At 36.8% G+C, this 17,568-nt stretch overlaps 1 protein-coding gene across 4 annotated transcripts in view; it reads left to right on the forward strand.

The window, feature by feature from the left end:
* CDK14 (cyclin dependent kinase 14) overlaps positions 1 to 14,422 on the forward strand; it is a gene marked incomplete at both ends in the record, with an annotated part of 470,170 nt that extends 455,748 nt beyond the window's left edge. For all 4 annotated transcript variants that reach the window (XM_084229436.1, XM_084229437.1, XM_084229438.1 and 1 more), the window contains 2 exons: positions 8,657 to 8,796; positions 14,307 to 14,422. In XM_084229436.1, coding sequence (XP_084085562.1) covers positions 8,657 to 8,796; positions 14,307 to 14,422 — 256 coding nt within the window. The remainder of the gene's footprint in view (positions 1 to 8,656; positions 8,797 to 14,306) is intronic.
* Positions 14,423 to 17,568: the final 3,146 nt, after the last annotated feature.

Genomic DNA, 17,568 nt, shown 5'->3' on the forward strand with positions numbered 1-17,568 from the left:
GTGTGTGCATGTACGTATGTGCATACAGATGTGTCACATCCATAAGGATTAGGAAAATGAAGAGCATGTATTATGATTAGAAGATTAGCATACCATTATTTTCAACTGCATTGCAAGTATTTGTTTGCAAGCTACTTATAAAATTTTCTACACAACACACACACACACACAATGAATTCAATATGGATTGTTTCTTTTCTGTGTCATCTAGATAAACAATTTTTAATTTTCTTAGGTTTTTCCCAGGAAGTTTTCCATAAATAACAAACAACATATTTTTCTTTAAAGCAATATGGAATGAATATGACCCGGGGTCTCTTGACCCCGGGTACCCTGCCAGATTTATGTCACCTTTCATGAACTTTAAAGGTTGAATGAGTGCACCCTCACTGAGCTCAGGGTCAGTTTATACAAATGATCCCCACTCAGTGACCAAGGGCCAACACTGATGAGTCAACTCACCTTAGGTAGTAGCATCTCCCCATTTGTCAGAATACCCCCTTGAGACATCAGGACCAGGACCAGGGCACTTAAAACTCAGAAGTCCCAATGTTAGACACTCACAAAATTCAGCTCTCCACTTCTAATGACTTGAATGTTCCTTGTGAAAAACGTGTAACTCTTCTTTCTCTAAACTGCTCACTCTGCTGAGTTTTCTTGAAAAATCCTCCTAACCCTGTCCTCTTCCATCTCTAGATGGTCTGATGCCCATCCTTCTTGATCAAGATGTACTCATCTGAAAAAATTCTCCTCTGCCATATTATCAATCTTTCCTTCCCCCACCCCAAGCTTCTGACAACTACTGATTACTTTTTTGTCCCTAAAATTTTGCCTTTTCTGGAATGTCATATAAGTGGAAATTTATAGTATGTAACCTTTGCTTCTTCTATTTAGGATAATGCATTTGAAACTCATTTATAACATTGTATGGTAAAGGAACATTAGACTGAAACACTTTAGTTAGCAAGTTTTTGCCTTTTTATAGAAGTGACCTAAAAGAATTTGTTTAAAAAAGAAGAGGCTAATGTAGTAATTATTTCAGAAAGACATAAAAATTGCAAGTCTAGATGATTACGTAGTAATTAATTAGATTGTAGGGATTATAAGCATATACCTGTGGGGAAAGCCTCTTTTATTACCACTAAAAGTCACCTAAAATGTTGGATAAAATACTAGTGTATCCATTCAAATGCCTATGCATAGATGTACCAAGAAGAAAATAAGTGATCTCTTGGTGGGCTGAGAATGAAGAAACCAGAGTGATAATGTTAAGTAAATACTAAAGTTGCAGCTGCTCTGGAGAGCTTGCTAAAACAGAAATGCAGAGCCATTCCAGGGTCTGGAAACAAAAGAAAGGTGGGACATAGGTATTGAAGTTCTACACATGGAGTTGAAACCTCAAAGCACTCCAGACTCAATATTAGGCTGGCTCAAACACAAATTTACTTCCAGGAAAGAGAGATAGCAATGACAATTGTCTCAGCCTTGACTCTGGGGGGTGGGGGGAATGAAGAAATCTCCCCTTAGAATTCTACAAGTTTAGGTGTGGATTTATATAACTCACCTGGTCTGGGAAGCCAACATAAGCAACTAGCAGGACAAAAGAAAATCCATGTGCAAAAGCATAATCTTACCTCAGATGCCTCAGGAGTCACAGATTAACATTACACAAGCATGAGTTCACAATCCAGAATTATAAAACATGAGAAAAAGTTACTGTGAAGGTCAATAGGAAAAGCAAGTGCCACCCCCTCACCCAGAACTTCAGATAGTGGGAATTATCAGACATAGATCCTAACTGTTCCTTAAATGTTATCAGGAAATAAAAGGTAAAATTTAAAACTTGAACCAGAAACCATCAAAATTGAAAATGTAAATTTATTTTCAGATTTAAAAAGTACACAAAAACAAAATGAATGGGGAAAACAGCATATTAGATGCAGCTGACTACAGAAGTAGTTGAACTGGAAGATGGCTTACCCACAATGGAGAACAGAAGGACTAACAGATGGCAAATATTAAAGAACGAGTAAAGATGACAAAAATAAAATTACTGAGTTATAATGAGAGAAGAGAGATTGTCAGGGAAAGACAATATTCAGAAAGTAATCCCTGAGTAATTTTTTCCAAAATTGTTGAAAGTCATGAAACATTAAATTCAGGAAACACAATGGACACCAATCAGGTTAAATCAAAAGAACACTTTCATTACAAATGAAGAACTAATGGGCAGTAACAACAGAAGTTTTGAGGAAAAATGCTTTTATCTTAGAATTATATCCCTACCCAATTATTCGGTATAAAAACAAAACTGATAGAATTTACCACCAAATGATCTTCATGAAAAGAACATCTAAAGTTTGTATTTTTCAAACAAACAAACAAACAAAACCTGGGAAGCGATGTCTAAAACATGAGGAGAAAGGTGCTTAAACAAAATTATAAACATGGTTAAATCTAAATAATGAAACTGTCTAAAGTGTCTTGAAAAAGCATATTTAATAGAAATAAAACATTAGACAATAATAACATGAAAAAAAATGGGATTAATGTTATCAGAATTAAATTGTTGTGATGTTTGTGTATTGTTTAGCAGGATGGTAAAGTAAAGCTTAGCTCAAAACTTTAAATAAACTAAATGTTAAAAAGTTAAGGAACTTAATTTGGAGTATTGAGGGTCAAGGCATAAAGTGTAGAAGTTGATGGTAAAAACACTAAACCAATTTATACCAAAGAAGACACTGATGACCATGGATAGAGTTGTTTTGTGGTGTTCTTGTTCACATAGTTATTTCCTGAAGGGCAAGGAAGACTATTGCTAGCATGACCCAGACAAGTGGACTATAGAAATTTTTTGCTACTCCACCAAGAAGCTCTGTAAGAGGGATCCACTAGGACAGAGGAGGATTGAATTAAAATCAGGAAATAATTTTACAAGAGTTTTGACCTAGATGGGTTAAACCTAGGGGAACTTACTTTCTGTTCTGTTACCTGATTATCTGATTAAAAAATTGCTGTTACTTGCTAGGAGGTTCATCTCACTTCCCATTACTGCCAAACTCATACTGCTCAAAGCATGGCAAATTTCAAGTGCAGCATATCGAAGTGGATTTCAATTTCTTTACAGCTCTTCTGTATTTATTTTTTTTTTAAGTCTTTCAAATCCTATGGAGTGTTTCTTAAGTAAATTAAATGGTTTGAATGAACCATACAACCCTTTTGAATTCACACATAGGACAGTCCAACTTACCAAGCGTGGCATTACCATAGTAGTAGTAAGTTATACCACTGCTTTCATGAAGAAAGGTTTCTAAGGTTCTGGATTGTCCATTTGGTGCTGGTACACTGATATCCGGCCAGACTGTTAATGATTGGTCATGTCATACTATTCTTGAAGAACCTGGTTGTTGTATCAGTCATCTGTTGTAGGTCCTGTGAGAGCTCTACTACTTTTATCCTAGCATTAATTGGAGGTATAATGAAATAATGGAAATGTATAAATTCCATAAGATAAAATGGGATGGAGCTTTTAAAGACAAGCAACTTCTGTATTTGAGTGAAGTATTATCTAAAAATGCAGCTGCAGAACCTCCCTGGAGGCCTAGGAGTTAAGTCTCAGCGCTATCACTGCTATAGTCTCAGTTCTATCCCCGGCTAGAGAGCTAACCCACATATAGTGCAGCAGAAAATTAAAAATGCAGGGCCTCCCCCGGTGGCACAGCGGCTGAGCGCTGGGCTGCGAAGCTGCCCGCAGCCTCTGCAGTGCCGGTTCGATCCCCAGCCACTGGCGAGGGTCCCACATGGTGCATAGACCTCTCCTGCTGTGCCCTCTGCTCCCCTCAGCAGTGTACTTCCTCGGTCTGCCTGTTCTGTTCCCCGCTCTGGCTCTGGTGAATTCTCTCACCCTAGTGCTTCAAGCACTACGTTACAGTCAGAAGCGGGGAGGGTGAGAAAATTCACCAGAGCCAGAAACAGAACAGGCAGAGTGACGAAATACACTGCTGAGGGGAGCAGCGGGCACGACAGGAGAGGTCTATGCACCATGTGGGACCCTTGCTGGCGGCTGGGGATCGAACCGGCGCTGCAGAGGCTGCAGGCAGCTTCGCAGCCCAGCGCTCAACCGCTGTGCCACCAGGGAAGGCCCTAAATAAATAAATCTTTAAAAAAAAATTTAAGAAAAAAAAAAAAGAAAAAAGAAATGCAGCTGCACTTCCCAGTACCAATAGTCAATAAAACTGGGCTGCCTGAAGCCATTGTCTTGGAAATGGGACTTAACACAGGACCCAGTTACCATGCATATTATCCAACATGTAGATTCTATGAATGAGAAATCTAAAGATTTCATAGGAGTTTTGATCAGGTTCCTCAGGCACCAAGCTTGCCAGAATTGCAGCCTCTGTGTTTGGATTATGATCAACTGGCTTGAAAAGTTAGCAAAAGATTCTTGCTGTTCAGCATTTAGAATGTGCTTATCATTTTTGTCAATTGACCTTTCCTTCTTCAAATCTGTTCCATTCCTGAATTTTATCAATTTATAAGAAACTTAGATTGGATGCCAAAATACCCAGTATGCTATTTGTGCATAATCATACAGAACTAAAGCCCCAGGAACTATGAAAAATAGTCTAGATTGTCTATAGTTTATCCCTTCAGTCATTTCAAACATTGACATTAGGGCCTCAGCAGCTATTTTCCTGCTACTTTATATATCCCACATTTAGGACAATATACATTTGGTTTGTGTAACCACAGATCTTGTTGACTTTTGATCAAGTTTGATGATTTGTAAATGTCTTGCTATAACTCTCATTTTGTGCCTTTATGAAAACCTCACTTTGAAAATTGCAAACCTTCGGTTGAAAAGTTCATATAAAGTCCACATTATACAGAAGCACATATTTTTAATGTCACCAGATAAAAATGTCTTAAAGTTAATTTAATGTTTTCACTTTTGGGTGCAACTTAAAAGAGAGGACATGAAAAAAAAACTGGGAATGAGCTATTAAGTATTCTTAGCAAAATGTTGTGCTTGTCTGGTGCAGATGTATGGAATATGCCCTTCAGTTTAGTAAATATTAGTTTAAAGGTAGAGATGCTTTGTAGTTGTAATGAAAATAATTGTTAATCATAAAATTTCAGAAAATTGTGTCAATTTTCCCCACTTTTACTGGAAATCATTGGCCATCTATTTGTGTTTGAGTGATTTTTTTTCCATCTCCCCCAATATTTTTTTGCAGAAAGAGAAATTAGTTTCTACTAATGAATGGGAAAGACATCCAGTATTTTATATTCCTGATGTGCTCTGTAACTTATTATTTATATAGTTGATAATTGGGCTTATTGTGCAATTAATGAAATGTATAGTGATATTAATTAATCATATATTCTGGAATGTATGATTATAGGTCTGGGGCAAAAATTATTTCTCACTGTCCACCAGCTTGTAAAAACTTAGTGTGAGGGTTTAAACATCTAAATATTGAAATGCGAAAATAGGAAAAGCTGAGAGTAATCACTAAACACAACAAAATAGGATATATAACTTCTAAAACAAAAAAAGGAAAATGTTGAATTTTTAAAATCCAAAAGAAGGTAGGAAAAGAAGGAAAAAAGGTAAAGCAGCACAAAATAGAAGGCAAGAATTAAATGGCAGGTAATTCCAAATATATTAGTAATCACAAAATCTAAGTAGACTAAATTTTGTCCTTCAAAGATAGAGGATTGTTTAATTGAATAAATACTAAACCTGACTATATAATATTTATGAAAGAGACACCTTAAAATTGTGGGAATGAAACATGAAAAGATGGTAACAAAAGGTATACCAGGAAATACTAAATAAGAGATTAAAGTCATTAAATTAATATGAGAAAAAAGTGAACTTTAGCCCATAAAGCTTTATTAAAGATAAAGAGGGTCACTACAGAAGGATTAATGAGTTAATTTACTAGAAAGAGATAACAGTGCTAGACTGTTATGCATTTAATTACCCTGCTTTAGAATATAGAAAACAAAAATTGATGGAGTTACAAGGAAATATTTAAAAATTTGCCATCACAATGGGAATTTATAAGCAACCACCACAGTCATTCTAACATTTCGATAAGGTGCACTTAAGGATTAGAATAAAACTTCCAAATAAGATATCAGAGAAATGTCATATCTTAAACAACATAAATGGACTCAAAAAGTGGTTCTGATAATGACAAAGACAGATGTTGACAATGCATATGGAAAGCTGGAATAAAATTAGTTCTTGAAATGCAAGTTCTTGAAATGCAAATTTCTAAATTAAAATTCTATGCATAAATATTTGTGCACAAATAAACTGAGTATCACAAACATTCATTTATTTCATCAATGTTACTAACAAGTTTAGTCAATTTGAGGGAAGGGTAATGGTTAATTTCTTATATTTAGTTGCATATGCATGCATTACTGTGATCAATAGTCTATTGCAAAAATAAACACAACTCTAAATATTCATAATGATTCAAAACAGTGAAATCATATGTCAAGGGCAATTCATGACTTGTTGGAGCTAGAACGACTGCGGATATAATGGAGTCATCACTCTTGTAACAAAATTAGGCCTAAAACACAGATGTAGCCTCCATTTGACACTCTTGTTCTCCTTTTTCAAAGCTATGTAAAATTGATGCTGATGTATTGCTCACCAGGATTTTATATAAGCTATGCATCCAGTATAAGTGCAAATTTTACGATGAAGTTTAGCTATCACAAACTTTGCATTTGATATTTTTCAAAAAAAATAATGAAAAGTTTACAATATTTAGACAGTTTTGTGAAAAGAAAGGAATAACCTGGATGGTCCTAGGCCCTTAAAGGGAAGGGGGAAACATTGTAGAGAATTTTGAGAGTTCTTTCTTTTCCTATGAAGAAATTTCTCTTTGCCAGGTAGAGACGTATGAAACCAAGCTATTGATCAGTTTTCAAAATTTAGCCATTGCAGTGGTCAAACTCTGAATTCATCTGTGAGTTCTTCATGTATGAAAATTTAGAGACAAATTCTCTTTGGTTGGCTTTTGGGAGCAATATTTTTCTTTGCTCTTCTCCTTTTCCCATCCTCTACTCAATATGTTACTTCCTCTCCTCTTCTTCATTCCCAACCATCTTGCCCCCATAACTGTTTTAAATCAATACTAAAGAGCTGCTTGTGGAAGGGAAAGGGGAGAGTTGTTGATCATTCCAGAATGATGCTTATTGTTAAATTGTGAGTCTAGGGCTTTCATGGCTTTCAATGGTAGAAGCAACTTTCCTTCACTCCCGTCTGGCCACCTTTGAGAGTCACTGTACTTTTTGCAACTTGTTGCAGAAACTCAGGAATCCTTGCATAAAAGCCCTTAGAGATGATCTGAGAGCATGGCAAATGCAAACCACTTGAGAGTCAGGTAGTCCTGGATGATTTGAATTCACTCAACCTGCTAATTGAGCAATCCACTACCTTCTCCTACTTAGCTTCCACTTCTGTTAGAGGGGAACAGCATTGCCTTGTTGGACAATAATAAATATGAGAGATTGTGAAAGTGCCTAGGGAAGTGCTTGACACATATTCAACTATACACAAATGATTATGAACACTTATTATCATTATGATGGTAATTGTCTGGGTTTGATTGCACTAAGTAATGAAATAGAGGATGCATGATAAACAAGGCTGCCCTGGACCGCTACCATTTGAAAGTGTACCACATGGAAGACTTAACTTCTCTGCTTTTTTGTAATCTTGAGACACATATTTTCTACCTACTGTTGTCTTAAAGGTCATCTTGAATTGATTTGGCTCCATCTGGTTAAAGCGTATCCCCTTTGTTAACCTGCATGATTGTTGATATTTAGAAGAGTACTCATTCCAGTAATTTCAAACTCAATATAAGAAGGTGCAAATTCTTAGAGGAAAAGTGGCTTTAGTAACTGGAGAATTGAATAACAGTTCTGTTTGTTTTTTTTTTAAAGGTTTATTTATTTATGCATACAAGAACTGGGGTACAGGCCAGAGGTGTGGGGGGGCGATGGGGATTCACCAGAGACAGAGTGGGAAGCAGAACAGGCAGATCAACTGAAAAACACTGCTGAGGGGAGCAGTGGGCGAGACAGGAGAGGTCTGCTGTGCCATGTGGGTCAGTTTCCTGGCCAGCCGGGGATCAAACTCATGCTGCATAGGCTGCTGATAGCTTCACAGTCTGTGCTTAATCTCTTGTGCTACCGGGGAGGCCCTGAATAACAGTTTTATTTTAGTTTTTTTCTATTTACTTTCCATTAATTTCTTATAGAGGTATCTAGATACTTATACAGTATAAGTTTTAGGACAAAATTCTGGCAATTATTTGATAAATAGTCTACATAAATTTGCTACCTCTGAACCAGCTGTATCCTGAAAGAATCAACCATTTGCTTATAATAGAAATATTTTAAATCAGTAAGACTAAGATAGCAAGAGTAAAGTCATTTTAGAGGAAAAGAGACTTTAAGAACCAATGTGAATCTTGCTTTTGTATATTTTCAACAGGTAATTTAGGTTTTTTTTTTTAATTTGCCAACAATAAATAAGTCCAGAAAAATTATGTGAGCCTTATGTCTTATGTAGTAGAGTTTCTTCTCTATTCTGATGTCTCTGTTTTGCTTGTGTTTTCAGGCTCAGCTATGTGAATCATGCAGAAGATCTGGCCTCCAAACTCCTACAGTGTTCCCCAAAGAACAGACTATCAGCACAGGCCGCCTTGAGCCATGAGTATTTTAGTGACCTGCCTCCACGGCTATGGGAACTGACTGATAGTGAGTATGACAAATTTTCAACAACCAATCAAACTAGGGACATCATTTTAGCAGTTATATGTAACATGAATATAGAATAAATCATGTTTTCATGTGTGTAAGCCAGATTAATCAATGTGTGTATTACATGCATACATATAAGCATGTATGTGAATTTAGAGATGGGGCAGAGGGAGGAAGGACAGGGTGATTGTTGGTGTATATATTCAGTGGAATCCTGCCATTCAATTACTAGCTTACCCGACATAGGAAGAAAATGGATTCCTTTTTTTGCTATCTCTGCTGTGCAGTCTGCAGCTGCATGTCTTTGTATCTGGTTATGTGTGTGTCCAAAAAAATGATCTGAGGCATCATAAAGGAAAAGGAAAATATGATTTACATATTTAGTGCTTTATGCATGCAATACTTTCTGACTGGCTGCAATACACAGAGGAGAAATGATTCATTTTTGTTTGATTCTCGGAGACCATCTTGGTTGTAATAATAACCTTAAAAAGGACTGCTATGCAGTGAGCTGACGAACAGAGTTGGCAATTGGCTAATGCACTGAATTGACATGTAAGAACTGAAGACATGTAATTCATTTTAACTACAAATGCTCTTGGTATTCATACAGACTGCTCTTCTCTGGATCTTTTAAAACAAAACACATTCTTGGGTGGGTTTTTGTTTTGTTTTTACAAAAGTGTTCATATTTATACAGCCCTTTTCAATTATATTTTAAATATTTGGGGGGGAGGATTTATGGCTGGGAGGATCTCATCTTTCTTCCAAAGTGTGAAACAGAACTCTTGTGAAATTTTACAAAACACTGTTGCAGTAAGAAAATTTTTGTTCAGTGGTGATAACGTTCTTTCTAAATACCAATCAGAGAAATTTTTCTCACACTCTTTACTGTGCCTTAAAAATTAACATACTGTGTATATGTGTAAATATTTATACTATGTCTTATTAATTCTTGGGTGTATAGCATCTACCATAGACATACATAAAGTTGTTTCTTTGATCTCTTGGACTTTACACTCTCTCTAATATTGAATTCTTCATGACAACAATAACCCTTCATTTGGGCACGAAGGCCCAAGTAACAATTCTGCTTGGCTATTCTTGCCCTGAATCTCTTTTGATAACCCACATTTAATTTTAATTACTTTTTTTAACCCTAAAGAGACCACAGATATATTACTCTACTACTCCTTCTATGCTTAGTAAGTCACTTCCTATATGCCAACTCGTGTTTTTTCTATATTCTACCCTACATCCTTCTAAAAGTCTACAGAGCTGGCCCCATTTTAAGAAAAAAAGGTGAAATCCCTCTGGAAAAGTAATGAATTAATAACATATCTGCCTATCCTGAAAAAAATAAATAATGTAAATAGGTTCATTAGTTTATGGTTCATCAAACTCCAACATATGGCTTGTTTTCCCATTTAGTGTAACTTGTAATGATCTCACTCCTCCTTGGTGACATCTCAATCCCATCTGACTCGATGATTGAGTTTAAGCCAGGATTTTGACGGCATTCTGAATTCTATAGTAGTACTTTTCTGTTAATATGGACTTATTACCCACTTGCCACTTAGTTTATCAGCCAGTGTTAAATCCAGTTTCTATCAGTGAGTAAATGCCTCCACATTATCACTGTGCAGCAGGCTGCCAACAGAGACAGCCTTGTCCCAGTCATTAACAAGCACAATATATGCAGAACACCAGAGGGGAATTAAAACCACAAAAAATACCTCAGGGTGGTATTTTTAATATGAGAATTTAATTTGTAATTTCACAGATTAAGAATTTTGGCTGCATTAATCCCTTTATCAGCTCACAGCAGGCTATTTGCAGAAGCATAACCATAAGGCGATATTCATTGGCAGAAACACGTCTTTGCATAACGTTAAACATCAGGAGCAGTGAAACCTTTTGAAGGGGGGAGAATAAAGATGAAAAATCATTATATTTTTAAAGCAAGATTCTGCTAAATGCCTCCGGTAACAATTTTGAGTTACAGAAATGCTATTTCTGTGTCTAGAAGATAATCATTATGAAGTATAAACCCAGTCGAAAGAAAGGACAATCCCAGTGTTTAATATTACAGTCATTTCATTTAGGCAATGTGGTGGACCTGACAAACATGTTTACAAAACAAAGAATCCCTAGACTTTGGGAACTAGTTCTTTAAGGTGAAATGACCGGTGTTGAAGACTGTTGTTTAGGTTAATATTCCATAGACTATATTTAGAAATTCTTAAAATTAAATTTTACTTGTGTATGGAGTCATGTAAAAGTTCACCCCCTGGCACAGGGCAGTGGCAGTAGCAGCAACAGCAGCATTACCCTCATGTGCTTCCTCTTCAAGGAGATTTGGAAGGTGGTCCACCTAGAAGGAAGTGTAGCTGAATCAATAAATGGATTGTCTTGGCAGCCAGGCTGTGATTCAGATTCATTAATTCCAGGAGCCTTATACTAATACATAGTCTGTTCAGGAAGCTGTGACAAAATACCATAGACTGGGAGACTTAAACAACAGACATTTCATTCTCACAGTTCTAAAGTCCAAGATTAAGGGGTTTATAAATTTGATTCCTGGATACTGTCTTCCTCTTCTTATAAATACACTAATCTCATCATGAGGGCCCCACCTTCATGACCTCACCTAACCTAATTACTATCCAGAGGCCCCCTCTCTAACTATCATCAGATTGGGGAGGTCAGTGCTTCAACATGTGAATTTCAGGGGGACACGTTCACTCCACAGCTCTCACAATCTTAAAGATAGTTCATGGCATTTTTTTAAAAGAACATCTACAAAAAAGAAGCACTTATGCAAGCAGAAAGCAAAGCCAGGTAAAAGGAGAAGACTGGAACAAAAATAAGTTCAAAGTGGACTTGAGCCTTCTTGACCTACTTTAATATATCAGATCCTATGAAAAGAGTATGAAGAGGATCTGGTTACACTGAGCACTGCAGTCACATAGATTAGTATAAAAATGAAGTTGCCTACTTAGGCCAGACTCTCTTTGCTTTGGAAGAATATGTAACATATAGTGTCTTTATTATATTTTTCCCTAAAACTCCATTCATTTATATAATACCAACATTTGAAAGTAATATATTAGTATGCCAGCAAAGTGGGAATTACCAATTCAATAAACAAGATACAAGTGTGCAATAGTGCAGTTACTGGGGGATTTGCTGGTGAACGCTGTGAATTCTGGTGGCACCCCGTCAGTCTCCCTCTCCCAAAACCCCAACAGCTTTGCCCCACTTCTGCACAAAGATTTAATTGCAGGGAAGTCAATGGAGGGCTGATTTAGAGGAAATTCATTACTTTTCCCAAATACAGCACAGGGCATTCTCTTGTGTATACGATCAAGTTACATAAATTATTGAAGCTGAACAACCCTTGTCAAAGTAAATGAACAAAATACACTTCATAGCACAGAGTCCTTGATTTTATTAACATTCATTTGCTAATCCACAAAACGGATCTGTGGTAAAAGAGGGCCAACAAATCGGTGCAGTGTGAAGAGCACTGCGCTGAGACTCAGCCCACCTAGATTCTAGCTTCAGCTCCTCTGGTAACTCACTGGGCCACTTTGGGCCAGTGCCTTAGTCTCTGTTATGTTTCCAATTTCTCATGTAGAGACAAAGTGATGCTGAAGGACCTTTCCAGCTTTAATGTTCAAACTTATTCCTGTAGATATCTTAAAACAATATTATGCTATTCATGTAGTTACATGCTATTGTTTAAAAATTAATACATTGATTCACACATATTTGCCGCCTCCAGTTTTAGACTTCCTTGCTCTCTTGAATCCTTTCAAATCAGGCTTTTGCACCCAAGACTTGGGAACTGGAGATTTCAAAAACCTCTATCCTTTGGTTATTTCCCACCCATCATCCTAATCCATTAGCTGAATTCAACACAGTTGCCCACCATCTCCTCCTATTAATAGTTCCTTCACCTTGGAATCCAAGACAGGCATTCCCAAGGTTTTCCTTTGGCCTCCCTCAACTCTCCTTTTCAGACTGCTTTGGTGATTTTCCCTCATCCCCCCAGGCACCTGGTGTTACAGTTCCCTGGGGCTTACTCCTCAAAACCTTTTTGCATACTCTCCCTGGAGTTCAGATGATCTCATTCAGTCTTGTGATTTAAGTATCAGTTATACACTGGCAGTTTCCAATTTCTTTCTCCAATTTCAACTTCCCTGACTCCATCCAGGCTTGCATATCCAACTAAATACTCAGATACCAGAGTATCTCCAGGTACCACTGTAGGCATTTCAAACTTAATGTTACCAGAACTGAATTTCAGATCTTTAGCCCACACTGGCTCCTCCCTTGTCAATCAATGGCAATGTCATTCTTCCAGTTGATGGAAGTTATCCTTGACTCTTCTTCTTTTATCACACACAAACCCAATTCTTTTACAGACTCTGTTGACACCACCTTCAAAATATATCCAGAATCATACTGTTTCTCAACTGCAATCCCCCTGCCCAAGCCACTCATGTCTTCTTTCACCTGTTTGTTTGTTTTTTTTTTTACAACCTCCTGTTTTGCCTGCTTCTCTTCTTGGTTTTTAGAGTTAACTCTCAATGTTTCCCTTTTTACCCTTTTGCAATTGCTGTTCCTTTAGACATAGCCATGACTTGCCCTCTTACCACCATTGTGTCTCAGTTCAAAGGGACCTTATCAAGGAAACCTTCATTGACCTACTGTAGCAATCCACATTTGCAGTTTCTCATCCCTATTCTTTATTTCTTCATAACACTTACTACTAGTTGATTTATTTGTTTAATTGCTTATCATCTCTGTCCTTCTTATGGAATCTATGAGAACAGGAATTTCTTTAGTTTTGATTTATATACTGCAGGATTTTGATATAACTAGAACAGTGTGGGCTCAATGATTCCCTCTCCAATGAGGGAATGAATGCCATGAAGAAAGGGCAAAATGTTGTTTTCAAATATAAGTTAATTGTTCTACATCAGAAAAATATGAGCTCAACTGAACTGAGGTTTGAGGAGAAGACCGACTATCCTGTCATGTGTGTATGTGAATCTGTGTAAATGCATGTGTGTCTGTGGCCATTTGACATTTCAAATACTGACACATACCATGATTTTCCCGGACATCCAGATTTGCATCTCCTTCTCCATTTTATTTTATTTTATTTTTAAAGATTTACTTATTTATGTATACAAGAACTGGGGTACAGGCCAGAGGTGTAGATGTTGAGAGGATTCACCAGAGACAGAGCAGGGAACAGAACAGGCAGACTGACTGAAATACACTGCTGAGGGGAGCAGCGGGCGAGTCAGGAGAGGTCTAATGCGCCATGTGGGTTGCTCCCTGGCTGGAGATAAAACTCATGCTGCAGTGGCTGTGGATAACTTCATAGGTTGCATCTTAAACCCTTGTGCCACCAGAGAGGCCCATCTCCATTTTTTAAAAGATTATAGATTCATCTATAAACATATAAATGAAAACTTTCATTCTGTCCACAGTGTCTTCTATTTTTACTGTTCCAAATGTAAGATTGCAACCAGAAGCTGGAGAGAGCATGCGGGCCTTTGGGAAAAACAATAGTTATGGCAAAAGTCTATCAAATAGCAAGCACTGATGAGCACAATATTCTCAAGAGAGCACAGGTAAGATGACCTATTTTACTTGGAAAATAACATTGATAGAAGTCAATAGATCTTTCAAATGAAATATTTCAAATTCTTGTTTTTCCAAATACTTATGAGTTTTATGTTCACTATGTTTTTTATCAGATTCAACTGATATAGAGTGTGATCAGTCATTTCCATATTTTCAAGCATCTGCTGGATTCTAACTAAAATTGCATTTCATTGATGTCGTCAGACGCAAACCTTTTTAGTGATAAACAAATTGTTACTTACCTATTCTTTCCTGAGGTGAGAAAAAGGTTAATCTTGGGTTATATCTAAGTCACATATCTGCTTCGTTTGGCCCACACAATATTTTTTTAAATCAGTGGCTCTCATCTTTAAATGAGAGATTTTCTACAAAGTCTGAATTTCTGACTTTTCTTGAAAAATCAACAAGTCTGGTAATACTGCAGACCATTCCCTCTAGAAGTCTGTGTGTGTAATTGAATGGAGGCTCATCCCTTGGAAAGGATGTGTGCTCCCTATTTTAGCTCAGTTGCAATGTGAGCCATTCATCCACTTCTGGACCTGCCTGTCCCTTGGTACAGATCTTGTCCTGTTGGAACTTTTCTGTTTCCTATTCGATTCTTTGATCTCCACCATTTTGTAGATAGGAAGCTTAATCTAAACAAAGGAATTTCTAGACATGTCAGCCTGCCCATCATTCATGTTTCCCACAAATAAATATTAAGAGAGTAACTTCTGAAAAGGCTGTTCTTTATTGCCAGATGGAAATGTCTGTTGTTGTTTTTTTTTTAACTCTGTCCTTACATATATTTTTTCAGGCAATGTAATATGACTAAAGCAAATAGAGAATGAACTTTTTTGTCAGGAAAGCTTTTGATTTGCTAGTCCATCTTTGTTACTTGCTTGTGTGGATGATCAGTAATGAAATAATGGAATGAAACATAGGATGTATACAACATTGCAGGAGTTCCTCTTCCTTCCTCTCCTACTATGAAGTATGTTAACAGACTGAATTTTCAGCAAGGCAATGACAGCACATTAAACTGTTGATATTATCTAGGGGTGATTTGCCAGAATCTTTAGCTATTGCTAGCCTTAGCTTTTATATGTGCTCAATGTGGGGGGTCAGTTTTGGCCTCTCAGGAGTATGGTGGTGATTTATAAATGCTTTGGAGGTAAAAGATTCCCAGATAAAAGAAGATGTGTAAATGCCAGTCTATAAATATTACTAGTAGATTTGCCTGTTCAATTAGTAAGAGTAAGATTTTTCACTTTTCAAATTATTTCTCCCTATTGGATAAAAGTTACCTAGAAGCACAACCTATATTCCCCTGTTAGCACTTGTACTCCCACTCTGAATTTCAGTTAGTCAGAGAAAGTGGGACTGAGTTTTTAACCAGTTACCAGTTACCTCCCAGTTCTAAGAATGGTTTTAATTCATGAGGATGCTTCATATGCTTTTTAAAGTATTTAACCTGTATTACCATAATGAGGACCCCTGGCCTTGTAAATCTCTTAACCAAGTCACTAGAACAAAACAAAAAGTGGACTTTATTTGTGCTGCTTCCTCAGGCACACATGCACACAGCCAGCCTGAATTTCAATCACAGGCTGTGTCCTTTCTTCTCAGCGCTTTTGAGACCCCTGACCTGAGGTTGGCCAGTCAAAGCTGCTAGAATGTGTTTCAGGCCAGCTTCTGCTTGTAAAATCAAATCAAGCTCACTGGATAGAAGCATTGTCTATAAATGGTCTCGAAAATTGCTAATTGTAGAGATTTTTTTTTAAGGTGCTCAGAATGGCAGCCATCAGTATTCTCAAGCCTTAATAAAATGTATTCTTTGCAGTATATTTTAAAAACTAGATTCATGGTTATATGTGTCTGCAGGGAGTGATCCCTCTAAACTTACCTGATGGCTATACAAATATGTTCTCTATTGGTTTTGTCATTTTGCATCAAATTTTAAAGTTTTAATATTATTATTGTTTTTGTTTTCTTCCAAATCCGTATTCCTCAACTTGATTTACTGCTATACTGAGGAAACATGTAAGTTTGTCTTTTTCTCTGAAAAGCTACCAGGAAGCTGGGCTCTAAGAGCTTTCTGGCAGTCAACAGAAAAAGAAATCATTTTAATCTCACCTTTGTGGATTGTGAATTTTAATCTAATGGGGCCATTTTATGGAGATTTTTATATCTTATAAAATAATATAACCTGTATATTGACTTACTATAGCCTGTGCAGTGGACTTTCTAACCAATACCTGAATGGCAAAATGTAGACATTATGGAGAAAAAAGTCTACAAAATAAGATGTCACAGAGAAAACCATGTAATTTTACTAATTTTGATTTTGTTGTTGATGAATTAATCGTTAAAGCAGGCTCTGGCATCTTAAGTTTTTTCTCAAATGTCCCAGGTCTTTGTAAATCCCAAAGAGATTGGGAAGGTGAAGAAGGGAGACTATATTAGGGCCATACTGTTGACTAATATTCCAACCTCCTTTCTTTGGAAAGTTACAGAGGTAAATGTGGATGGAAAATGCATTGTGATATTTCTGCTTTTGATAATGATGGAGGACTGAGTACACAGGAATGTTTAATATCCTAACTTTTCCTCCCATACCTGAATGCCAGATATTTCTATATTTGCAAACGAATGTCACTTCAATTATGTAGCTAATAGCACTGGCTCTGCGCAAGCTGGTCTAGTGAAAAAGCTAGTGAGAGACATTTTTGGTTTTTTGTGTTTTTGGAATACATTTTTGGAATCTCATAACCAAATTAAATGAAAAGAAATTCGTACCCACCTATGTTAAAAATGGGAGAGGATCCACTGGATGATCAAAATACTGTGCTTCTTACATTTTGTTATCCTCTAAAGATATTAATAGACCAAAGATTTCACAGATTGTCCCTTCCCTTTTTATCGGTATTGAAGAATAAGACCCTTTTAAAGTCTGAGACACTTAAAGTTTCATAGAAGTTTTCCCCAAGGAAAAGACTAGAAGCTCTATTAAAACCACATCCATTTAGTGTCACTTATATTTGCTTAGTGATACCAAACACACCTCTAGGCTGAGCTTAATTTTCCAGTCATTCTGAACTGAATCAGGAAGTGCATGGTCCCTCT

The sequence above is a fragment of the Talpa europaea genome (assembly GCF_964194135.1).
Source record: "Talpa europaea genome assembly, chromosome: 3".
In the NCBI taxonomy this organism is placed as follows: Eukaryota; Metazoa; Chordata; class Mammalia; order Eulipotyphla; family Talpidae; genus Talpa; species Talpa europaea.